Raw genomic sequence first — 24,287 nt, 5'->3', positions numbered from 1 at the left:
TTGTGGGAACCTCGAGGCTGCGGAGCGAAAGCACCAAGTACGAGGAGTTCTGTGATTGGAGACTGGGGAGACTGTGGAAGAAGGGAGTCGGTGTGATGGGTGAAGAGAGGTGGTAGCTCGTTCTATCAGAGCCGGAGTCCTTGAGCGATGGATTTACTGGACTAAAGAGCAGAGTACATACATGTGATGTGTTACAGAGTGACCAACGTTGACAAGCAGTGTGACTGTTGCAGGTTCTCGGACGGAAGAAGATGCCGATTCGTCTATTCGTATACGATGAGAAACCTATAGAGGGGTATTAAAAAAGGCATTGTTGATGGTGTCCTTTTGATGCAGAGCATGACGATGAAAAGTGATAGCCAGGGGTTGGTCAATGGTGCCTGATGGCGGAATAAGCTCCAGCCTTACGCGGTCCGTGGTCTTGTGCTTTGTTTGTTTACTGAGGGAATTATTGGATCTTTATTAGGTATGCTAAATATCAAGGACATGACGTTGACAAGCCAGTCCTCAGGGAGCAAGGAAATTAAAACCTTAATATATGGTGTTAAAATAATCAATCCTATCCTAAATTTATCGTAAACTTATGCTATTTACCCAATTCTTTGTATCATTTAGAATCGAGGTTATCGTTTCTTGCCCCCTGAGGACTCTGACTCTGACTGTGACTCTGACTCTGTCGGTCAAGAAAAGCTTCGAAAAGACCCGGAATGTAACGAACGAACGGGCTTCTATACTGGGAAATGCACATGCACGGGCTGCATGTATCGGTACATATTTCTGCATTTTTCGCAAGGCGTGGTGTCTTGTTCCCGAGACTCTGGAAGTGTCTGAGACCAATGGGATATTCTACCGCCGCTGGGGCTCTTTGGGTTTAGCGCGGGGTTTCTTCACCTTAGACTAGGTCTGCAGCATCGAGATGGTTCATCCACCGCCAGTTGCAGTTGGAGAATATGTACGAGGTCAGGTCAGGCCACGGAATTGTGACTGTAACTGCGATGAATTATCAACCTTGGTTGTTGATAGAAATATATAGAGAGTTTAGGTATTTTATACAATCATAATTAGGCGCCAACTCTTCTACTGCGCCACCGAATTGTGAATGTCCCCTGTAAGTACGGGTACGTACAGAGTTTACTGCCCCTCTCGTCAACGTCACAGTGGAGGGTAAAAATTTCTCTCTCCATTATTTTCTTGGACCTGGATCTGGACCTGCAAATGCAATTATAACCTGCAACGGAAACGCGACACTCCACTCTTTTCCTGTCTTCGAATCAGCAGAGCCCAAACTAAACTCGTCGACCTCTTTTTTCTATCTTGGGCCAAGACTAGATAAAAAGGCGGCCCCCCCCATCTTTCCCTCCTCTTGGACAACTTGTCACGTTTCATCACGACAATTTCTATATTCTTAAAACTGCTCCAACGCCTCCCCGTTGATACGAACCCGTTATCAACAAAAGCCTAATAACTTTGAGCACTTGACAGCTGCTCAAGCTCCTCACCAAACTCGACCCGCCTTTGGTCTCTTAAAGGCACCGCCTTCACCACGGCTCCTCCGGCCGTGAGCTTCGTCAGTGACAAAGATTTCAGCCTCTGCAAGCCCTCTCACATCATCAACGCGATCCCCCCTCCCGCTGCTATTGCTGCTCGACGATAAGCTCCTCGATCTCTCCGTCTTGCACGACCCTCGATCCGACTACACTCCCCCGTCGTTCTTCGACACCCGTCAGCTGCCGCATAGGAGGTTTACAGAGGTTCTTCCTCTAGCCGAGGAAGAGTCGAGGAGGCCTCGCCAGTCCACTGAGGGATCAGTCTGCTACCGCTCTCGACCGCCCTAACACCAGCTGAACCCCGTACGTTCAAGCTTCACTCTACTATATATACTTTTCTACAAAGTATCGTCTTTCCACTCTAGTCCACGGGCTTAAATCCCTCTCTCAACTTCCCAACGAACCCCCGCAACTGTTTGGGATATGGTTATGGCAACGGCTGTCCTCGACACCTACAATCATAATGTCAATCACCCTCATATCGCATTAAAGAAACCCCTGCTTCAGGAATCTCTTGAGCAATATGGCGTGATTACTCCAAAGCAACTCATCGGCCAGGCTCTCCACCAGCGCGTGGAGGCCATTGACCATGAGATGTGTGAGCCTGGCGACGAAGATACTTTCTTCGTTGCTGACCTCGGAGAGGTCTACCGCCAGCATCTTCGCTGGAAGAAGAATCTCCCTCGGGTCCGGCCCTTCTATGGTGAGTACGAATCTCGCCAATATGTTGTGATACACACTAACAAGCACCAGCCGTCAAGTGCAACCCCGATCCTCAGATCATCAAGCTTCTGTCTGAGCTCGGAACCGGCTTCGATTGCGCCTCCAAGACCGAGATTGAGCAGGTCCTGTCCGCAGGACTTAGCCCCGACCGCATCATCTACGCCCAACCCTGCAAGACTAACTCGTATGTCCGATACGTCAAGTCTGTGGGCGTCAAACAGATGACCTTTGACAATGCCGATGAGCTCTACAAGATCGCCAAGCTCTACCCAGGAGCTGAGCTCTTCCTGCGCATCATGACCGACGACAGCGAGTCTCTGTGCCGCTTCAGCATGAAGTTCGGTGCCGCCATGGACACCACTGAGGGACTTCTCGCTCTGGCCAAGGACCTTGGCCTCAACGTTGTTGGCGTCAGCTTCCACGTTGGATCTGGTGCTTCCGATCCCCTTGCCTTCTACAAGGCCGTTCGCGATGCCCACACCGTCTTCCAGCTGGCCCACGAGTTCGGCTTCAATATGCGCACCCTCGACGTTGGTGGTGGCTTCAGCGGTGATACCTTTGAGACCATGGCTGCCGTCCTCGGTAACGCTCTCGACGAGTTCTTCCCGCCTCACAGCAACGTCGAGATCATTGCCGAGCCTGGCCGATACTACGTTGCCACCGCCTTCACCATCGCCTGCAACATCATCGCTCGCCGAACTGTTGAGGACCCCACCCTCGACGGCAAGGGCTACATGCTCTACGTCAACGACGGCGTTTACGGCAACTTCTCAAACATCATGTTTGACCACCAGCAGCCGATCGCCAAGGTTCTCCGCGCCTCCGGCAAGACTCTGTTCGAGACCACCGCTGCCCATCCCACTCCCGAGGGCGAGGGCTTCGAGTACTCCGTCTGGGGTCCTACCTGTGATGGCATCGACCGCATCACTGAGAGCACTCGCTTTGACTCGATCCTCGATGTCGGTGACTGGCTGTACTTTGAGGACATGGGTGCCTATACCAAGTGCTCTGCCACTCAGTTCAACGGCTTCTCCAACGCCCACGACGTTATTTACGTGTGCAGCGAGCCTGGTGCCAGGGCCCTTCTCGGTCTGTGATCTCAATCACTTCTTGCACCTCAATGGCTAGCGAAACCATTTCTTTCGTATTCTTTTTGGAGAATCCTTTTGTTCGTATGTTTTAGACATCATCATGGGCCGATGAAAATAGCAACACAAAAATTGACAGTCAATGTTTGAAAACGAGAAAAGAGCTAGATAGACGGATTTTAGATTACAATTGATTCCTGAACTGTCAACCTCAGACACTCTTTAACCCTCTTGTGAGATATGTCGAGCGACAGCATCAGGATCACACAGATCTTCTCAGGGACTTTTATTCTTTGACTAAGTTTATGCATGCTTACTACCTGAGACTAAAATAAACCTGTACTTGATAACTTTAGGCGAATCATCGTTGCTAATGCCAACTCCAAACTCCATGCATACTCCTTACATGCCTGATGGCCAATGCCAAATACTGTACATGATCATATCCCCATGTTTCGTGTTTTCATGAATAGTAATTAGGTTTTTGTCGGGGTTTTACTCTTTGTTCTGTGTCCCAGATCGTCTATGTTCCACGGAAGAGGAATTGCATGTCCTGGGGGGTAAGTGATTCCATGGCCTTGGTGTCTGAGTTAACAGTGGAGTGGATCATGTTAGTCTTCTTCTCCTGAATCAACACCATTCGGCTTTCCACAGAATCCTCGATACACAGGCGCGTAATGGTGCAGGGTCGAGTTTGTCCAATGCGGTGGCATCGGTCAGCGGACTGCCACTCAGCGGCTGGATTCCACCATCTATGTAATTGTTAGCAGTGACTCGGATGACAATATTCGTTTCAGACACTTACGGATCAACAATGAATACTCTAGAGGCTTCGGTAAGGTTCAGTGCCACACCACCAGCCTTGAGAGAAACCAGGAAGCATTCAACGTCAACGTTGTTCATGAAATGTTCGATCGAGGCCTGTCGTTGGGCAGGTGTCATGCTACCATCAAGCATGACTGTAGTGATACCAGCCCGGCGGAGACGCCACTCGATGAGCTGCAGCATGGTAGTAAACTGAGAGAAGATGATCGACTTGTGTGAGGCGTTGTCAGAGCGAAGTTTGTGTAGCTCATGAACAAGAAGTTCAATTTTGGAAGAGGAGGTCCAGTTCTCCATCTTGATTCGATTGATGATGGAGTTTTTCTTGACGAGATTCTCATCTTGCTCCATCTCTGGCTGTTCCAGATCGATCGAGAGGGGAATGTGACAACGGGGGCAATCGGGTTCATCAGTAGAGCGGACGTAGCTACCAACACAGGCTCGGCAAAAGTCATGCTTACACCGACTACGAATTGCGTCTTCGGCAGGCTCATCGCAGATGCAACAAACGAGCACGTTTTGTCCTCCTTCGGCGTTCTTCTTCGTGATAAGATCAGGGTGATCAGCAACTTGTCTCATCTGCATAATGAGGCCAAAAATGTTGGCATAATTGTTCAAGAGAACACCCTGGGCGACATACGTATCAAACTTACGCTGGCCGTTCGTCATGATACTGTTTGCGAAGTCGTTTTCCTCTTCTCCGAAGAACTGTCGGTCAACATAAACCTCCTTGACTGGAAGTTCCATAGAGTTGGTGTGATCTTTCTTGAGACGGCGCAGCATAATCCGTTCTGTCATCAAGTGCAGTCTCTTGAAAGCCGTTGCGCCTTCGCGTTTATTCCCGTATTTTTGAATAGGGTTCAACAGCTCTTGGTTGAACAGAGAAACGTGTTGCACTCCAGGATGCTTACATCCAGTGCAACGACTGTGCTCGTCCATTGACCATTCAAGCGTGGAGCACGGACATTGCTTGCAAAGATACGATGCAAAGGTGTCGATTTCTAGGAAACGAACTAGAGAGAAGAACTCTCCGATCCGATTCTGCAAAGGCGTGCCCGTCAAACACCATCGGTATGTAGTCTTGAGAGCAAAGCATGCTTTGGCTGTCATGGTGGTGCGTGTCTTGATGCAGTGCGCTTCGTCCAGAATAACTCGATGGAAATCAATCGCATGGATAGCACTCTTCTCCTTGTATATGCCATCCTTTCTCTTGAACCCTTTTTCCTGCTTGCGATATACTGACTCGAGACTGTTGTACGACATCATAATAACGTCGAACTTCTTGAGTTCCCTCACGGTGATCCCCTTGGTCTTCTGGTTTGTTCCATGGAAAACAAATGTGTTCAAGGCGCCATCGGTGTAAGACTTGATCTCTTGCTGCCATTGCATGAGCGCAACAGGAGGCACGAGAACCAGGGACGGCTTCCCCACACGATAATCGGACATAATCAGAGACACAGCCTGGATTGTCTTGCCTAAGCCCATCTCATCACCGAGTAAGCCACCTTTGTATTTTGTCTTCTCCATCTCCATCATCCAAGCAAGACCTTCGAGCTGGAAAGGCTTGAGTTGGCGTGAAATCCTTTCCGGTTGTGCAGCCTTCCCAGCTTTGATCACTGGCTCCTTTTCAATCTTGTCCCACATGGTTATGATCTCAGGGTGGTGTTTCTCCAAACGTTCTCGCTCCCTACGCGTACGACTGCTAACACCCGTGTTCCTGAAAGCCCTTCGATTGTTGGAGATGCCCCTGATTTGGTCCGTGTTATCGGCGTCATCTGCATCAGCATCGCTACTACTCAAGTCGATATAGCCGTCATTGTTATCAGTTGCAAAGTCTGTAGAATCGGCATCGCCTAAAGCGTTTTCCAATGCATCGAGTTCATCACCAGACGGGCCATCAGATTGCGAAGCCTTCCCTGCAGAACGGGAACCAGTCGTAGTAGGTGCCTTGACACGGGGTACAGTGCGTGTCATGGGACGCGCTGGTCGCTTTCCGGCCGCTTTTCTCGACATGGCCATTGGAACGTCTTCGTCATCACTAGAGATGTCTTGAACTGCTCCCTCGTCGCTGGCGTCATCATCGGCAAAGGTTTCATCCTCAAATGAGCTCAATGACGAGCCGCTGTCCAGGTCAAGCCCTTGGGCTATCTCCGCATCCATGTCGATGTCCTCATCATCTGAGTCGGGGATGACTTTAGGCTTTTTTGCTGGGCGACCACGCTTGGCGATAGAGTCGGTCAGAGTCGATGCTCGTTCTCGCTTGACAGAACTCTGAGCGGGAGTGCTGAAACTACCGGAGAGCGAAGGTCTAGTGCTTCTTCGTAGGGGAAATGATGATGATGCGGCACTGGACGGTTGCTTGAGTTCTTCATCCTGGAGGCGACGAGCTACTTGAGCGTCTCGAGAATTGTCAAGATCTTCGTCGTCCGAGTCTTGAATTACCATACGCCCTTGGCCCCTCGAGTTCATGGCATATGCGCTCTTACGTAGACCTCTCTCGCGGTCAATGAGGCGAGAGGTAGAAGGAGCAGGAAGTTGGACTTCGAAGATAGCTGACTTGTCATGATCAACTGCTGCAGGAGTTGGCACTTTGCTAGACGCAGGAGTTGAATAATCGCTCCCTGTGTCGGGGTCTAGTGGTGTGGGAACTGATGACACGGACTCGCTCTCAATGGCGGGTGCTTTGCTTGGGCGGCCACGTCGTTTAGTGGGAAGTGCGATGTCAGAAGTAGGAAATTGAGACAGAGGCGATGCCTCGACTTCGGGGATACTCTTCCTAGGTCTCCCTCTCGGGCGTGGTCCAGAGGGAACATCCTGCGGAAGGTCTACAGCTGAGGCGGGAGTTGGTATAGACGAGGCAGCCTGACTTCTAGTCCTAGCTGAGCGGGTCACTCGGTTAGAAGCAGTAGATGTGTCTCTAGAAGCTACGATTTGTCAGTAAGAAATAATAACCAGCTACGGCATCAGACTTACCATCTGCTGGAGTGATGGGCGTACCCCGAGTGGAAGGGCGACCTCGAGGCATGGTGTCAGTAGGTCCAAGAGATGTTCTGCTGATTGGGAATCGATGTGCGATGGGACGGCGTATCGCCCTCCAAATAGTGCTCTTAAGCGCACAGCTGCACGATGAAGGACAAAGATTAAGAGGCTTTGGGCGTGTTTTCTTTCAGGAAATTAAAATCAAAGGATGGGAGCCTGGTGGAAGGCAAAGGGTGGCAGTTGAACCCCTGTCTGTTGGCAGCTCACTAATGCACAGCCGTGAACGCAGTGTTGGGCAGTGACCGTGAATTGATACAAATTGATTGACTGCGGGCAGCAACAAAAGAACAATTACACAAATAAACGACTGACATTAACAGAATCTTTTCAATGGGATGAGAAAGACCCTAAATAGATGAACAATGAAAGCGTGAGGATGAAGGGAAAAAGTCAGATAGAAGTCAAAGGCAAATCGCCACCAGCTCCTTTTTTCGGGGCGTTGCTTCCCGTCTGATACCCCAATTCACGATTCACAGTGTCGGAAAGAGCACCCCGCTACGCGCAGGCACGTGTCAGGGGCCAGGGGGTCTTGATTGTCGATCTGATTGGGGTGCATCGTTCCTGGCAGGATCGGGGACAGAAAACATTGGTCAATCCCACTTACAAGAACAGTTTGACATTGCAGTCGAGGAGCAAGAAGATATCAGATTTTATTATACGGTATTAGAATAAAAAGATTGAAGAGTGTCTTAAACTTACACTAGATTTATACTCAGTCACCTAAGTCTTTTTATGATTTTGGATCGAGGTCCCGAGTTTTCTATACTTCCCTAGACTATCAATGTATTCTGGACCATGATGCTGAGATCTTCGATTTGCCACTTCAAGGGGCGATGGCATCACGTGACACGGTGTCAATCTCGTGAAAGACTGCGCAAGCGGGAACGCCACTGCACGGCGCTGCACTTGCCCGAGCTGCTTCAGACTTTACTTTTTTTGCGCCAACTCCTTTTCAAGCGTGAATCTCCCCTCCCTTTCATTATATTGGGGGCTAATGTGGTCGCCGAAGATCAAAGAATTTTTTCTTGTGTAATTTTTTCATTTTCCCAGATCACTCGCTATTCCTCCACCATGTACGTTTTTCTCATACCCATAGAGTGGCGATAGCTTATCATATACAGGGCGCGGGCACGCAGTAACAACCAGAATACTCAAGGCCAAAACGGCCAGAATGGTCAGCAAAATCAACCTAATCGACAAACTCGTGCTGTCTATGGACCGTAAGTAAAATACTATTTCCAGCCATATACTCGTACTAACATGTCAATAGTCAATCAGCGCTGACCGATTTCCTGGCTGTAAGTTTATGGCTGTTACGAAGTGCACGTCGCAGCATAGGTACTAACCATGATTAGTCCCACAACATCTCTGCTGCTCAGATTCGCTCAGATGCTGACGCACGTCGCCGACAAGCCGCACGTGACGATGTAGCTGAAGATGAGAATGGCAATGGCGAGTCTTCTGCGGCAGGTGCCAGATCTGGGCGACGTTCTAGTCGCAACGACAATGACGAAGCTTCGCTAAAGCGTAAGCGAGAAGAAGAGAAGAAGCTGGCAAAGATCAAGGAGAGCAAAGCTTTCAAGAAGCGCAAGCAACGATCAGATTTATCTGATGACGAACTTGCTCGTGCGTTAATGGAATCGAACTCTGGCCCTCTGCCTGGGCAGATAGAGCACTGCGAAATTTGCGAGAAGCGCTTCACTGTATCACCATATTCGCTTGCTGGCCCTAACGGGGGGCTTCTTTGTCCTCCTTGCGGTCGAGAGGTAGCAAAAGAACGAGAAGGTAACCAAAAGAAGAAGCCGAAGAAGCCGGCCAATACGGGTCCTGTTGGAAGACGTCGCGCAATCCAAAGTCGGATACTTGACGGTGACGTTGGTACCAAGAGCTTGGCTACTCTGTGTGTACAGACTCTGGCCAAGAACGTCGATCTGGCTGACAGTCTTGGGGACCTTCCTGATCATTTGGTCGACAAAATTGCACGCATGTTCTCCAAACGTCGACTCCTCAAGCCAGAGACTTTGCCACTTTTCGTCCAGCCCGGCACCGAGGACCTCCACATCTATGATGGCGCAAAGCTTGGTGAACAAGATTACATTTCCATCTTTCAGACGGCTTCGAAACTCAAAAATCTCAAGATCCGATGTGGCATCCAATTCAAGGACGAAGTCATGGATTACCTCTTGTCCCGTGACATCAATCTCGAAACATTCTACCTTCATGGAGCCAATCTTTTGAGCGATGAGAAGTGGCATAAGTTCATCCAGGAGAAGGGCGAGAAGCTGAAGGGCATCCAAGTCTATTATACAGACAATCACTTTGGAGACGAAATCATAGCCACGCTGAGGGATCATTGCCCCAACCTCAAGCGACTCAAGGTTGAGAACAACCAAAAGCTGACCAACGACGGTGTCAAAACGATTGCAAGTTTGTCGTCTCTAGAGCATCTTGGACTTCAGCTACAGCACAAGACTGAATCTGACGCTTACATCGAAGTCGTCTCGAAAATCGGTGCCAATCTCAAGACCTTTTCTCTGAAGATTGTTCCTGAAGTTGACGACACACTGTTGCAGGCTATTCACGAGCATTGTCGCTCCCTTTCCAAGTTCCGAATAACGGACAGCGAGTTTATGACTGACCAGGGTTTTGTTGATCTTTTCACCAAATGGGCCAATCCCCCCTTGCGCTTTGTGGATCTCCAGAAATGTCGCCAGATTGATGCAAGTAAACCTCGGGAAAACCCAGATAGCGTTGGACTCTGCAGTGAGGGCTTCAAAGCGTTGATGGCCCATTCGGGTGAGAAGCTTCAGTACCTCAACATTCACGCTTGTCGTCATATCTCACGTGAGGCTTTTGAAGAGGTCTTTCACGAGGATGCTCAGTATCCAGAGCTGAAGGAGTTGGAAATCAGCTTCTGCGAAGAGGTGACCGATTTCATTTTGGGGTCCATCTTCCGATCTTGTCCCAAGATCCGAGAGGTCAACGTTTTTGGATGCATGAAGGTCAAAGAGGTCCGCGTGCCTCGGGGTGTCATTCTCGTTGGGGTCCCTAATGCTCAGGGCATGATGGTCGAGGGATCTTACGATTAATCCTTGATACAGCGCTGGTGACTGGTGTCTGGAGTTATGAAACATAGCCTTTGAGTCAGTGGCAGGGCATTGCATGGCGCGCGGTATTATGTAAGGCTAGTGAATGAAAGGTGTTTTTATATCCTATTTGCATCATATGTACTATGGTTTCGTTCATGAATCATGTCATTTCCCATTAAACCTCACACCCTGGTTAAGTGCGGGCCTGGTTATTCTTCACATACTCCTTATCCATCTGGACGTAAGAGTTCAGCTTCTTCTCAAGCTCAGCATCAGTCATGGTGGCCCTCTTGTCGACGCTCTCAGCGCTTCTGTATCGTCGCCAGGAGAATCCGCCAGCGTTACAGGCGTCAGTCGCCTGGAAGTAATGCAGATGAGCAGCAATGTCCAAGCCAAGAGTTCCACCATTGCATCCAAGGTTAGCAGCACCCTCACAGACCTTGACATCGCTGATAGTGTAGTCGACCTTATCGCCACCACCGCCGGACAGCCAGAACTCAGGAGTCGTGTGTCTGTATCCGAAGATCAGAGGAGGGAGACGGGGGACGGGGTCATCGGCGTGTGTAACGCGATACTCTCCACCAGCCTGGTTTGAGACGAAGGATGAGAGCTGTGCGTTTCCTACACGGGGAGAACCGTAGGTGTAGATATCGACGGGTGTTCCACCGACTCTCAAGTTTGCGGCAGCAAGGACAGCCACAGCACCTCCGAGGGAGTGGCCTGTAGAGATGACCTTGAAAGAAGGGTTCGCCTTGCGGGCGGAGGCAACAGCAGCAGTTGCTTTGGATGAGATCTCATTCCAGGCTCGCTGGAAGCCAGAGTGTACACCACATCCAGAGACGAGACTACAGTCTTCCTGGCCGAAGTCGAGGTTGGTAAGCCAGTTTCGAATATTGATGCTTCCTCGGAACGAGACGACGATTTCCTTTCGGGCAGAGTCTGTCGCGACGTAGCCACCGATACCTGTCTTGGAGCCACTGGGTGTGTAAGCAAGGATATGATGTGTTTGTGCAGGTTTGGACTTACACGAAAGATGTCACGATGGTAGCTCCGTTGCCCTGAACGGTTGGACAGCCATTGTTGGAGCAGGTGATCTTCGAACCAGCTGCGGCTTCAGAGTTGCAGTAAGCTGCGGCGCCATGCTGGATGTAGAACTTGAAGTTGCTGAAGTCGGTTGTGGTGACGCCAACAGCTGGGGATGTGAGCTTATGAAGGAATTGGAGTGGGATTATGTTTACCTCGTTCCTCGAGAGAGTTGACGTAGTCGTCGAGAGCTACAGGGCTGGCTACCGCGAGGGTGATGGCCGAGAGGAGTGGTAGAAGAAGCATCGTGACAAGAATATGGTCCAAGAAGGGATCGGTGTAAGTGAGGATAGGCTGGCGAGGTGCAACTCCTGGAGATGCTCTTGAAGCTGAAGCTGTCCTTGAGATCTACTGAGAGATCGACATCGTGAGAAGAACCAGACGTTTATATATCTTTTTTTTTCTTCAGCTAGCTCCCATCACAATACCCGCCCACCCTCAGTCGCTGATCCCATCTCTTCCCCTTCCCATCACATCACATTCAGACATCCACCCATATCTAGCTCCCCCCATCCATCTTGGCAAACCCTCAGGTCGTCGGTGTAATAACCGCCGCCCCAGCCAAGGGAGGGCCGAACAGCGGAAATGAAGCTTTCGCGGCAGTCTAATCCTTCATGGTGTGTTCTACACTGCCCACCCCGCATTCTTGGCTCCATGATCCCAGCAGACAAGGTCCCCTTCATCGGGCTCTGACAGCATTTTTCCTTGGTCCGTTTGTCGTTGGGCCCGGGTGAGCTTCCCTTACAGGTAACGACGATCTCGGACCACGTGAGGGTCGTGATCAAGATGGTGGGCTACAGGGGTTTTGTTTAGTCTCTGTTACATTGCGATGGGGACTGTCAAAATGTTGGGACTTGTAGGGCTCTGGGCTTTGAGAGAGGGAGAGAGAAAATAGGGGAGAAAGAAAAAAAAGAAGAATAGTCTGGTGATTCGTATGAATCGTAAGAGTGGTTGGTCGATAACCAATAATTCGATGACAGTTCTGGTGTCACAGTGATGAGCAAACCAATTATAGTACAAACTACCAGATAAAACGTTACGATTTACCGCCCGAGCTATATCGAGTCGACTGACCAACCATCTTTCACAGAAACATTCACCTCTATCACTTGCAGAGCCGATCAACGGAAGTATACCCCGAAACATGTTGCAACCTCTTCGGCTCAATCCAATTCAGCCTTGACCGCTATCAAGTTTTCCATAGCGTGCAGCGTTTGACTTTACGGATTGACAAGGTTTGCTTTTTTATTGACAAGGGACTTTTTGTCAGGTGGGGTTTATTATGTGTGGGAAAACCGGTTTAACTGATCTGGAGTAGTAGTCAAGTGCCGATATCTGGGGAACACGACAACACCTAACCCAGGAAGTGCAGTAATTGCGGTAATTCTGCATCGAGGTTATTTACTCGATTAATTAAATGTCAATCTGGCATTTTATCAGACGAAAGTTATCCGAGTATATTCGTATCTCTCGATCTCGACAAAAGAATATGGTGTCGATTGAACATGAGATTATGGGTAGTACAGCATCACATGAAATGTCTCTGATTACTTGAATTAATTCACATCTTACATTTCAGCTGCAGTATCAAGTCTTGACACCTACCTCTTTCATCACCTTTCACACCATCTCATCCTCGTAATGCAAGGCGGGCCGGCATAAGCTGCATCCCTTGAACGCTAGTGTCATCATCATCACTTTCGATAGTTGAGGCCAGATGATATCCATCCATGATAATAGCAATTGCATCTATAGACTTGTGATAACACATTCAAAGCCAGATGTTTCTTTATCAGCATTGCCAATTGGTTTGCCGCGTCAAACTATTTCTTATCAATTCATTCAACGAGTACTTTGCCAAATCTCAATGATAGACATCTCCAATTCACAGCCTGCTTCTCCGCTTACTGCGTACCTGATGATCGGCACACCAAGAACATGCAGGCCACCACACTAGAAAATCCAAGCCGAGGAATAAGACCCAAGTCAGTGCGCTTTGTGCCTGAAAAGAAGCCTGTGATGCTCAGTCGAGAATGCGGGGTTTCGAACTATCCGCACATCGTGATGGTGTTGACTAACGGTAGCTCCGGTGAATCCGAATCAGGACTGCATCTGTCTATCGGAACTGAATCTCATCTTTCTAGTTTGAGCCTTTCTCCGAAGTCAGGTGCGATAGTTCGGAGCTTTCTGCATTGCTGGCCTTGCTGCAACACCGACGTCGACCAGCGTCATCAGGCTGTGAGCCTTTCTGAAATTCCGAAATGTTCTGGAACTGGTCCTTCGTAAAAGTGCGTGATATTATCCCCCTGGTTTAGACTTCAGCTGCAATATGCAAGTTCGGTACTCCGCCGAGATGTGAGAATGCAAGATCATTTGTTTCTTTTGGTAGGTCTTTGTACAGATTTGTATCACGAGAGGGACTAAGGCATCTGCACCAAAGTCTCCGCTCTCTTCTCTGGTATCGTACACAATTCGCTCATGCTTCTTTGACACATGCCCTCCAACCTCCTCATGCCACATTCACGGGCTTACTGAGCGATATGCCTTCGGCCCTTAATCTTCCTTCTGAGGAGAATCTTCCTCCCCGTCTTACTTCGCTTGCGACATAGGAATCCATGTCTGCGCTTCTGAACCAGCCTCGTATGTCCGTTCATGGTATTTCGGGGTCCGCAGCGAATCTGCATATCGCCGAGGGCAGGGTGTGCTGAGATGGCGCTCGAAGGAACGATATCGGCTGATGTGGCTGTCGAAGGCGTAAAGCTTGAGGGGAGAACTGTTCGTCGGATAGCGCCGTTCATGGGAGTGAGCGAGGGTCGGAGAGGGACGAGGGTTGTGAATGTCCTGACGGAATTAGCGATGGTTTGATAGAGGCATGTGGATGAGCTTACCTGGGCGATTGAGCGAGGGGCTTGGCCAGAACCGGGCGCGCGAGGCGCGTGATGGAAGAAATCATTGTGTTCATTCCGTTGGAGCGCGCAGAATCGAGACTGCGGCTTGTGATGTGGTGGTGCAACGGCCGTCAAGTCGTTGGTGATGTAAATGTTGAAATTTTGAGCTACAGTCGAAAGTGACGCCGCTGTTTGGAGGTGGGGCTGCTTACCCTGTACCTTTTGTCCTCAATTGCTATGTTCACTTGATCCTTCCATTCATCCTGATCATCATCAGCAAGTTTCTTAGAGATGATATCCTTTCTTCAATTTGTTATCAAGTTTTTTGTTGATGGTGTACGAAAAATGAGCCACGCCTTGTGTCACGTTGATCAAAGCATTTTGCTACCTAACAGTTCTGGCCAATTTCAGCTCAGTCTTGAGAACCACGCTTTGCAACAGCCTACAGCCTACAGCACGTATGCATAATAAAACCAGTCATCAAAGAGCTGGCTAAGTTCCTTCCAAATCATTCCAAAGCTACTCCAAGTTTTGTTACATCTCCTAGCTCTTGATAAAACACAATGGCGAATGGAAGATGAGACCAAAAATCACCTGAAAGGCCAAAAATGGCAGCGACAACAACGCTAGATTTGGAGACATCTCGCTGGATTCAAGTTGAAGACGGCATGGTCAAATATGATTGGCTGTTCGAGCTGAACAACCGCCGTTGTTGGTTGTTGGTTGATATGTTTCTTCTCCGGCCAGTATAATGACCCTTAGGATGCGTTGTTTCTGGGATCTCGTCACCTTTGTTTGTCAACGGCGCTTGCAAGTCACAGGGTCGTCAATCTCGGTCTTGATTGCGACATCTATCCCAGTATCCCTCAACAGTGAAGTTCTCGCACAGCTGAGAGCAGCCTTGCTACCCCGGCCTGTTATAAATGCAACTCAAAACAATTCCCCTTGCTGTTTCCAAGAAAAGCGCAGGGAAGTAGATCTATAAGATAAAACATTTCATCTTGCGAGTTGCCTTTTTGAGTTATCTCTTGCCTCTCTCAGCTATGCGCTCAACCCCCTGCAGATAGCTAACTGAGTGCTTGCAGCAACCAACAGCATATGCTAAAGCGGCCAATGAGATCAAGTTTTGACGTTTCGAAACCTGCCGGTTGATTCCTTCTTGACCTTCACCTGAACTCTATGCTATCCTGGAACTATTCTGGTCCCTATCTTTACTCTTATGCTGGTCTACAATGGCCGCCACGACCTGCATCGTGCGACCAATATTCTGCAATTGTTGGTTGAGAAGTCACCTCAAACATGCCAAGAAAGATCTTTGCCCGAAACTGCTTCCCGAGATGTCTTGATATGGCAATAGATATGCTCGAGCTGAATAAATCCTTGACTCCCGGCGGAGGTGAGCCAGTGGCCGGCGCGTAGTTGCATGAGAAGCTGGTGCGATGGCAGCAAAGTCTGCGGGCTTGTTTCAATCTACAGAAAAGCTGCTATAGCTATTGTTGATGGGATGGCCAAGTCGTCGTGGAAGATATAAATCTGCTCAAGTCCCGCCAACAGTCGTAGACGGCAATCCATTTCTCAGCTTCAATTTCCTATCAAGATACCCTCATCTGAATCTTTCCTTTGTTATTTCTTTTTTTTTTTTCAACAATTACTCTTATCAATTCATCATGGCTGGACCTGTTGAAGTTCTCTCTATGCATCCCCACGCTCTTGATACTCCTCCCCGAACGCCCTACAAAGGCTTTGATAGCCTCAATTCCGGCAAGGAGAGCCCTAGAAAGGTGATTGGAAAGTTTCCAACCGATTCCAGCCTTGGAGACGTATTTTATGATCCTTCTCCAACTTCAATTTCTTCACCTCGACCTCACGATGAATCCAATCAAGAGATCATGCCTGAAGATCCCTTCGATAGCCAACACAATCGCATCCTGTTTGATGCAATTGATGCCCTGCAATCCTTTGGTGCCGGTGACTTGAGCATTCCTCAGGTATGTAACCTTGGGACTTTTCGACTCTCGCAATACTTACAAATGATAGCTCATCATTGTGGGAGGACAATCCTCGGGAAAGTCGTCTCTCCTTCAAAGCTTGACTGGAATCCCTTTCCCAGTTGACAGTGGCTGCTGTACCCGGTTCCCTACGCGCATTGTCTCTCGTCGCACAGAACCGGATAGTGACGACTCGTTCCGCATTACTATTGATCCCGCTGAAGTTGATGTTCCTGGTTTGGATCCTGCATCTGACAACATTAAGAACTATGAGTGCAGCGGCAAGATCCTGACCAAGGAGAGATTTGCCAAAGTCATTGATGAGGTAAGTAATCTCCCATCTCTCAGAGGCGCGAACTGACATCTGCAGATATCGTCCGAATTCATGGGCCTTCGAACTGGTCTAGGAGAAGACAGAAAGAACTTCGTAGCGGAAGTCCTTAAGATCGAGCTGTCAGGCCCCCACCGCTCCTATTTCAGTATTCTTGACCTTCCGGGCACATTTCAGAATGCTTCTGCCGTTAACGAGACAGATCAAGCCAAGGTCGAGGCTATGGTCAAGGAGTACATGAACAATGAAGACAACATTGTTATGTGAGTCAGCTTGGCATGGTATTAGTGATCGCTCACACTAACAACTGAAGCTGCGTTATTGATGCACCTACAGACTTTGACCGACAAGAGATTTTGAGGCTGGCCAAGAAACCCATCAAGCAAAACCGCTTCGTTGGCGTTTTCACAAAATGCGATATGGTGCAGCATGAGCCAGAAGCGACCAAGAGGGCAAGTTAACCATGTGTGCTCTTTAAACCATGCTAACGTTGAGTCAGATTGTATCCATCGCAACTGGTAACTCTACTCATAGCCTCGGGCGCCTAACTGGTGGCTGGTTCTTGGTTCGCAACCGAGCAGACAAAGATCCAGATTCTTTCGACCTCAGCACCGCAGAGAAGAAGCTGTTTAGCAAGAGCCCCTGGAACTCTGTTTCTCAAAGCCGTCTGGGCTCAACTGCAGCCAAGTCATACCTCGGTACTCTCTTGAGCTCCAAGATACGTGACTGCTTCCCAACACTCCGGAGTACAATTCAGCATAACCTCGAAGAGAGGCTATACGAGAAGGCCATGCTTGGTGAGCCTCGCACTAGCCATGCCGCAAGACAGCAATTCGTTGTTGCCACTGTCCGAAAATATGAAGAGATGGCTCAGACGGCTTTAGACCGTCCAGGATTTCTCGACCACAGCATGGAGCTTCGCAGAGAAGTCAGTCGCTTGAACGCTGAGTTTGACAAGTTCATGCGAGCACGGGGCGGTACATGGGAGTTTGAGGACATTGACGTTGATCCCCGCGTCCTGCTAGACGAACATCTTACTCTTGAGACACAGGCGAGGGCCGAAGAAAAGTATTTACCCGCGCGTGTTCGCAATGTTAATAAAACGAAGATCGATTCTTCACTTGACAAGGCATTCCCGGGCTTGGCACACATTCAAGACACAAGAAATCTTATGGGTGCCATTCAGGACAAGCTAGCGCTATATCAGGGATCTCTTCTGGATGGAATCATCAACCCTGACATCTACCCCGACATGTACCGAGAGCAAGTGAAGAAATGGGGACACATCGCGAACATCCACCTTGCGCGAGTCGCACAAGCCGTAAGTCGATGCACTGCCTCCATCCTCAACGACGTCTGCCCTGCGGAAAGTGATACGTCAACTCTGTCGAGAGAGTTGACCGCACTCTTGGAAGCTTCGTGGAAAGAATCCATGCAGAGAACGGAAGACTTATGCAAGTCTCAGTGCGAGATGGAGACAAAGTGTGTGCGACTACAATCTACTGGTCCTCGCTTTGGGGACGAGATTCACGGTTGGAGAATCCTACGATTCTATGAGGGATTCACCAGTGTTTCGCAGGATTGCGAGCCGGGACACCTTGATCTTCCCAAGTGTTTCGAATCGGTCCACCCCAGTCTGGGTAAGAACATGGCTCTTGATGTTCACGATGTTCTCAAGGTTTATTACAAGGTATGTGCCGTAAACTATACCTTCAGTTTCAACAATTATTAACCCCTTTAGCTCTCTCTCGACGCCTTTATTCGTACCATCAATAACACCGTCATTGAGTCGTTCATCTCTGGTCAAGACGGGCCTGTTTTAGGCCTCAACACCAACCGAATCCTTAGTCTCTCGGAAGATGAGATGAAGATTGTCGGCGGAGAGAACGAGAACACTGCCAGGAGACGTAAAGAGCTGGAGCATGATATTGAGAAGCTTCAAGGTGCCCTTACTATCGTCGATAGGGCCACTCGACAGACATCTGCCTTGGAGACAAATTGAAGTGGATATTTGCGATGGGGAGTATCAATCGTCATTCGTTAGCCTATAAGTTACACAATCTTTTATATAGTCATTCCATGTCGTATGAATTTTAAACCTTGGCCGCATTTTCATCAGTGCTTCCACTGCGGATACTGCTCTTCTCTCCAGCAGGGGCAGTTCGCTTGCGTCTCATGATAACGAAGGCGGCAGCTCCAACGATGGCAACAACACCAAGAGTCACCGTGGCACCAATTACGCCAGCAACGGCATTGGACATGCCACCCTTCTTGGAGGTCTTGTTCTCACTCTCGCCCTCAGCACTCTCATCATCATCCTTGTATGCAGCACAGAAATCTTCTTCAGCGCCACACTTGGTGCACCAGTCTCCAACACCAGTAATAGCACGCTTCTCAATCTCGGTCACAAACTTTGACCAAGGTAGAGAGTCCTCGCCAGTTCCAAAGAGAGGGTAAGTCTCAAGATCGCCGGCTGTACTGTTGCGGAAGAGCCAGCGGACTCGAAGGTCTGCTTCTGGGTCTGAGGGGAAACTGTCTGTGTCATCGTCGGTGAAAAGCTCAAATGCCATGGTTGAAGCGTAGTCTGGCAGACCGTAGAAGTTGGGAGACACATCAAGAAGATCCGCAAGACCGAAGAAAGCAAGAAAAGTGTCGTAGCTTCCGGCGAAGAGAGAAAACTTAAGCTTTCCTTCAGAAGTCACAGTCTCATTCAACTGGTTGAGGATAGCACCAGAAAGAGTCTCGGCGCCAATGGCTCGAGCGGTATCAGACTCGTTCCAGTTCTGGCCGAGTTCCGCAGAGTCAGCGAGGGTGCGGAGCTGAAGAAGGTCTGCGTTTGAGACGTTGCGTGCTGGAGAGGTGCTGTTGTGAATGCGAGCGACATTGACGAGGTCAAAGATATTGTAGGCATTCTTGTAGGTCATGTTCTCGGGACGAAGGTTGTAGACGCCATCGGAGAGAACATCGTAGAATTGCTCGTAAAACTCTTTGGTGTCCTCCTCGCGCTGAGAGAAGACATCGCTCTTCATGAAAGACTTCGAGGCGGTGACATATTTGGGACAAGCGTCATCGCCCTTGATCCAGATGGTGTCTGGTGAATTGTCGTTGATGGTGTGAAGACGAACATATTGGTATCCATCAAGAGGAGCCTGGCTCTGGGATCCGTTGTTAAGAGTTTGAGAAGCAATCTCAGGGTCTAGATTAGCAAGAGGAGGGTAGAAGCCTTGAAGGAAAGCTGTAGCCGTGTTCATGAGGATGCCCTGATCAGGAGCACTAGCAAAGATCTGAGAGGGCTTGTATTCATCCTCAGAAATACCCAAGATACGATATTGAGAGTCTGAAGCGAGGTATCGATCACGATAATCTCGGCCAACTTGGAAATTCTGCTCTGCGCCGAGACTAGTGAGAGATTGAGCGCCGTACCACTTTGTGGTGCCTATTCATGTAAGTGAGATTCATCAATTGGATGGGCAAGACATACGATCTCCGTGACGACTAAAGACTACAGCGCCATGAATGACTTCACTAGCAGCACTGCCAAAAAGAAAACTCAACGAAAGAGTCTTGGAATACATTTTCAAGTTATGAATTAGTCAGAGATTGACGAGGAGCGATGTCCCGTCGGAAGTCGGGCTCGATGCTTGTATTTATGCTTAGGCAAACGCTAACTCTAAATCCCACCTTTGGTCTTGGCATTTGATAAGATTCGCCCAATAAATGGGTTGATCAGATATATTTCCACCCAAGACCGTAAATCGCTCGATCAGCGGAACTTTGTCCGCGGAGGGGAAGACCGGTCAGTTCGTTGTGCAACACCGAGGAGATCCTGTATGCACAAGCGGATGGAGCTTGGAAACCCCGCTCGTGGTCTGATAAGGAAGGTTGATGACTGTGGTGTGAAGCAAGGTTGAGGGGAAAGAGTCAATAGCTTGAGGATATATGAATGTCAAGGCCAATGGTTTGAATACGTGTGGGGATGGGTAAGCTGTGATGTGATGATTTGTAAGTTCGCATGAGATCTAGTAGGAAGAGGGCTCGTTTAGTTTCGAGGATAAGTTGAACGTTATCAACTAGTTAGTGTTGGGAAAGGAGTGACCTGCTCATGATAAAGAAAGAGGTTTGTGGCAAATATGCTGTAAATTTATTATAGTGCAGTTCTACCACGACTCCAATAACAAAGATGATATGAGTGGTGGTAGTCTCTTTGGTCACATGCATGAAGATGAAGGACCCCAGCAACATATATGGAGGCGAGCACAAGGATTAAACGTTCCGAGGTGATTCACAGCTCAATATCAACCAATATTAGGAAATGAAAGGAAGAAAAGGTCACCCGTTACACCAACTTGGCGTGACAAACTTGGCCTTGAACAACTGCTTATTACCATAGCAGTCTCATCGATACCCTCACTCTCACTCTCACATCTCATACTTGACTTCTTTGAACTCCCCCTCCGCTCTCTTCCACCAATCTCTTCTCAGAATCTCATCCCACTCAATAGTCATGAGAATCTCTCCAAAGTAATTCACCTCTCCCTTCTGCACGAAGCCCAACTTCTCGAATAAAGCTCTGCTGCCTCTATTCCCTTCTTTTATCTTGACCATCAAACCTTTCAGCTCTTTGGCTCCATACTCTGATAGTATCCCATCTAGGTGCTTTTGGATATAAACGAGCAATGCACAAACTGCTGCTTGTCCTAAACCTTGACCACGGTGCGAAGGCGATGCGATCATGACGTCCACTTCACCTGTGACCCAGCCCTCTGCACTTATCTCCGTGTCTTCATCGTCGGATTCAAAAGGGTACAGAAAGAAATTGATGTCGCCTCGCATGAGAGAGTCTGCATCCGCGGTGCCGGCTTTCACAGGTGATACATCATATGTGAGCGGTGAGCAGACGATATAGGTGAGTTTATCAGATGATGTACGCCACGATTGCTGGTTCTCATATTCCTCATCTAAAGTCATAGGCTCTGAAGCTGTAGCTTCTTGAATATCCTGGGTCATGTCAGTATGTGAGATTCTGGTGATGGTGAGAACTTACAGGATCTTGCATCCATGCGTGGTATTGCTTCACGTGATGCGCCTCATATGGAACGAGCAAGGCTTTGCTTGTTGAAATGGCTACTACTCATCAGTATATGTGCACTATGGAGTGTGTAGCATTTACCTGTATTTTGGTTGATCTTCATTGTGATTTGTGAGGTGTAAGTTGTTGAGGTGAATATTCACAGTGCAACACCATTGGTGAAAAAAGTCGAGCCAAAATGGGGCAGCAAAAAGCTTCTTACAACCACAGCCAGAGGTAAATGCAGGACAACATGCCAACGCTTCCTTTTTATTGTACATATTTTACAAATTTCATTACAAGATTCATCCATCATTCTTTAGCCTCGGCCTCCTTCTTTAGTCTCAGCTTCTTTTGTCTCACTTTCTCTATTCTCCATTTCTCCCCCTCTCGAGCCTTTTGAATCTCCTCCGCCATTGCCAACACCACACGACCCAATCGATTCTTTGGCCCTTCCATCCCAGCCACAACTTCAAAATCAGGCAGCTCAATGCCCGCGACAGGAGGGAACATAGAACCAAAGGCATCAGGCTTTTGACTCACAATTGCAGCTTCTGTGCCATAATCGAGGTCAGCGTCAGGGCGAGCATACTCGACAGTCCGTCGCTCTGGCTTGACACCTAGACCATCGAGCAGCTGCGTAGCCTTTTCGGGCATGACGGGCTGTAAAAGGATTCCTGCGATTCGCAGAGCTTCGGCGGATCGGTAGATGACCCAGTTGAGGCGGGTTCGCGCATTCGCATCCTGCTCTTTCACAATCTTCCATGGCTCGGTTTCTGAAACAAAGCGGTTGGTCTTAAGATAGGTGGGTCAGTCACTAGAATTCAAGTGGACAAGGAATACTCACGTCCTGGAGAAGCCAAAAGATATGCTGTAGGGCATGGTTCACTTGATTCTGATCCATATGGGTTCGAATTTCCTCCGGTAGGCTTTGCAGACTCTTCTCGAGACTTAAAAAGATAGGAGAACTTGTAGACAAGATCTCCCCAAGGTTCTCAAACCTCCCAGCCTTCGCAAATTCGACTGCCTCAATTGTACTCCATGCAACCTTCCTGACTCGAGCAATTCGGTTGAACAGGTTGCCAATATTGGCTTGAAGGTCCTTCTCGTAAATAGCAGCGATAGATTCGTTCGCGTAGTCCGAGTCGCTTTTGTAATTACCATTCCGCATGAGAAAATATCGCAGAGCGTCGAGCCCCCAGCGCTGAACAGCGAAGAAAGGGTTGACGACGTTGCCAACAGATTTTGACATTTTGCGGTTCGACATGGTCCAGTGGTTGTGGCAGAGGATCTTCTTGGGTAGAGGAAGGCCTGCGGCCATGAGAAGAGCAGGCCAGTAGATCGCATGAAAGCGAATGATGTCTTTGCCGACCACATGCATGTCTGCTGGCCATATTCCCGTATCTTTATCACCAACCTGCCACTTTGTGCCGAATCCAGACGTGGTCAGATAGTTAACAAGAGCATCCACCCAAACGTAGATAGTATTGTCGGGATCTTCGGGGTCCTTGACTCCCCAGCTCAGTCTTTTCGCAGGGCGAGTGACGGAGAGATCCTCAAGATGATCTTGAACCCAGTTGCGCACTTCATTCATACGATCAGCTGGTTGAATCCAATTCGGGTTCTCGTCATAGAACTGAAGCAACTTCTCCTTATACTTGGACAGCGGGAAGAACCACGTATCTTCCCGAACCCATTCAACCTTATTACCTGACTCTTTGCTGACCATTATCTTGCGCCCTGTCTGAGGAGAAATGCTTGACTGGACAAGATCTTCGGGATAGAAGCACTCATCACTGACACAGTACCATCCCTCATGCTTCCCCTTGTATAGGCCCAAGCCTTCAGGTGCGCGAGCCTTGAGAAGGAGCCAGAACTGCTGTACAACGTCTTTATGTTCTTGATCGGTGGTTCGGATGAAGAAATCGTGCGAGATGTTGGCATGTTCGGCGAGGTCTTTGAACTTATGGGCGTTATTGTCACAGAATTCCTTCGGTGGTATTTCTACCCCCAAAGCTGCCTGTTGAATCTTCATGCCATGTTCGTCTGTACCTGTAGCGAGGTAGGCCTCATGGCCGCTGATTTGCTTCCATCGTTTAATGACATCGGCCAGAACCATGGTGTACAGATGACCAATATGAGGAGCTGCACGTCAATTAGATACGCCAAAGATACGATGCATCAAACTGACCAGCATTGACATAAAAGATTGGCGTTGTCACATAAAATGGCTTCTCTTTGCCTGTCGACTCAGTGCTATTCGAACGGCGCCATTGTGAAGTTGGCGCATAGGCTCGACATCCTAGGCGGCTCAAGTTGGATTGACGGGCCAATCGAGACTGTATTTGGCGAGCGCCTTGTAACAACTGAAACCTGAAGGCCCTCATGGCACTTGAGAGCTTCCAGAGCTACTGTTCTTGCTGTAATTCTGAGCGGAATGTGGGAATATAGAGATGCAGCTGCAAAGCTTCATCCGATAAGCTACAAATGTGCACCGTGCGGGTAAGTTCTGCGATAACTGTCCATATGCATCATCGCAGGCATCTTTTTTGAAACTCTGCCTGGAACTGGTTACTTTTGCGCCAACCTTAAAAACTCCCGACCTATTTGTGCCCGTCTTC

General features: G+C 48.8%; 9 protein-coding genes; 3 read left to right on the top strand and 6 right to left on the bottom strand.

Moving 5' to 3' along the window:
* Positions 1–1,976: 1,976 nt before the first annotated feature.
* FFUJ_13089 (probable ornithine decarboxylase) lies at positions 1,977–3,367 on the top strand (the record flags this gene model as incomplete). XM_023575733.1 has 2 exons in its annotated part: positions 1,977–2,250; positions 2,301–3,367. The coding sequence occupies 2 exons, from the start codon at positions 1,977–1,979 to the stop codon at positions 3,365–3,367; spliced, it is 1,341 nt and encodes a 446-aa protein (XP_023429001.1).
* Positions 3,368–3,881: 514 nt separating this feature from the next.
* FFUJ_13088 (probable nucleotide exsicion repair protein RAD16) lies at positions 3,882–7,205 on the bottom strand (the record flags this gene model as incomplete). XM_023575732.1 has 4 exons in its annotated part: positions 3,882–4,110; positions 4,164–4,393; positions 4,511–7,104; positions 7,154–7,205. The coding sequence occupies 4 exons, from the start codon at positions 7,203–7,205 to the stop codon at positions 3,882–3,884; spliced, it is 3,105 nt and encodes a 1,034-aa protein (XP_023429000.1).
* A 1,185-nt stretch (positions 7,206–8,390) lies between these two features.
* On the top strand, positions 8,391–10,308 carry FFUJ_13087 (related to nucleotide exsicion repair protein RAD7; the record flags this gene model as incomplete). XM_023575731.1 has 3 exons in its annotated part: positions 8,391–8,439; positions 8,498–8,517; positions 8,575–10,308. The coding sequence occupies 3 exons, from the start codon at positions 8,391–8,393 to the stop codon at positions 10,306–10,308; spliced, it is 1,803 nt and encodes a 600-aa protein (XP_023428999.1).
* A 193-nt stretch (positions 10,309–10,501) lies between these two features.
* FFUJ_13086 (probable triacylglycerol lipase precursor) lies at positions 10,502–11,637 on the bottom strand (the record flags this gene model as incomplete). XM_023575730.1 has 3 exons in its annotated part: positions 10,502–11,285; positions 11,335–11,500; positions 11,547–11,637. The coding sequence occupies 3 exons, from the start codon at positions 11,635–11,637 to the stop codon at positions 10,502–10,504; spliced, it is 1,041 nt and encodes a 346-aa protein (XP_023428998.1).
* A 2,282-nt stretch (positions 11,638–13,919) lies between these two features.
* On the bottom strand, positions 13,920–14,344 carry FFUJ_13085 (related to ribosomal protein L34, mitochondrial; the record flags this gene model as incomplete). XM_023575729.1 has 2 exons in its annotated part: positions 13,920–14,232; positions 14,280–14,344. 2 exons carry the CDS (start codon positions 14,342–14,344, stop codon positions 13,920–13,922), a joined length of 378 nt encoding a protein of 125 aa, XP_023428997.1.
* Positions 14,345–15,946: 1,602 nt separating this feature from the next.
* FFUJ_13084 (related to RBTMx2 protein) lies at positions 15,947–18,600 on the top strand (the record flags this gene model as incomplete). XM_023575727.1 has 6 exons in its annotated part: positions 15,947–16,267; positions 16,317–16,592; positions 16,638–16,861; positions 16,912–17,020; positions 17,098–18,288; positions 18,340–18,600. The coding sequence occupies 6 exons, from the start codon at positions 15,947–15,949 to the stop codon at positions 18,598–18,600; spliced, it is 2,382 nt and encodes a 793-aa protein (XP_023428996.1).
* Positions 18,601–18,691: 91 nt separating this feature from the next.
* FFUJ_13083 (uncharacterized protein) lies at positions 18,692–20,173 on the bottom strand (the record flags this gene model as incomplete). XM_023575726.1 has 2 exons in its annotated part: positions 18,692–20,034; positions 20,080–20,173. The coding sequence occupies 2 exons, from the start codon at positions 20,171–20,173 to the stop codon at positions 18,692–18,694; spliced, it is 1,437 nt and encodes a 478-aa protein (XP_023428995.1).
* An 844-nt stretch (positions 20,174–21,017) lies between these two features.
* Positions 21,018–21,790, bottom strand: FFUJ_13082 (probable METHIONYL-TRNA SYNTHETASE, mitochondrial; the record flags this gene model as incomplete). XM_023575725.1 has 3 exons in its annotated part: positions 21,018–21,596; positions 21,643–21,722; positions 21,769–21,790. 3 exons carry the CDS (start codon positions 21,788–21,790, stop codon positions 21,018–21,020), a joined length of 681 nt encoding a protein of 226 aa, XP_023428994.1.
* Positions 21,791–21,978: 188 nt separating this feature from the next.
* FFUJ_13081 (probable METHIONYL-TRNA SYNTHETASE, mitochondrial) lies at positions 21,979–24,053 on the bottom strand (the record flags this gene model as incomplete). XM_023575724.1 has 3 exons in its annotated part: positions 21,979–22,461; positions 22,514–23,811; positions 23,858–24,053. The coding sequence occupies 3 exons, from the start codon at positions 24,051–24,053 to the stop codon at positions 21,979–21,981; spliced, it is 1,977 nt and encodes a 658-aa protein (XP_023428993.1).
* Between the last annotated feature and the right edge of the window lie 234 nt (positions 24,054–24,287).

Source organism: Fusarium fujikuroi, chromosome FFUJ_chr04 (assembly GCF_900079805.1).
Source record: "Fusarium fujikuroi IMI 58289 draft genome, chromosome FFUJ_chr04".
NCBI lineage: Eukaryota > Fungi > Ascomycota > Sordariomycetes > Hypocreales > Nectriaceae > Fusarium > Fusarium fujikuroi.
The sequence above is the reverse complement of the archived record's forward strand: the minus strand, read 5'-3'. Positions and strand labels throughout refer to the sequence as shown.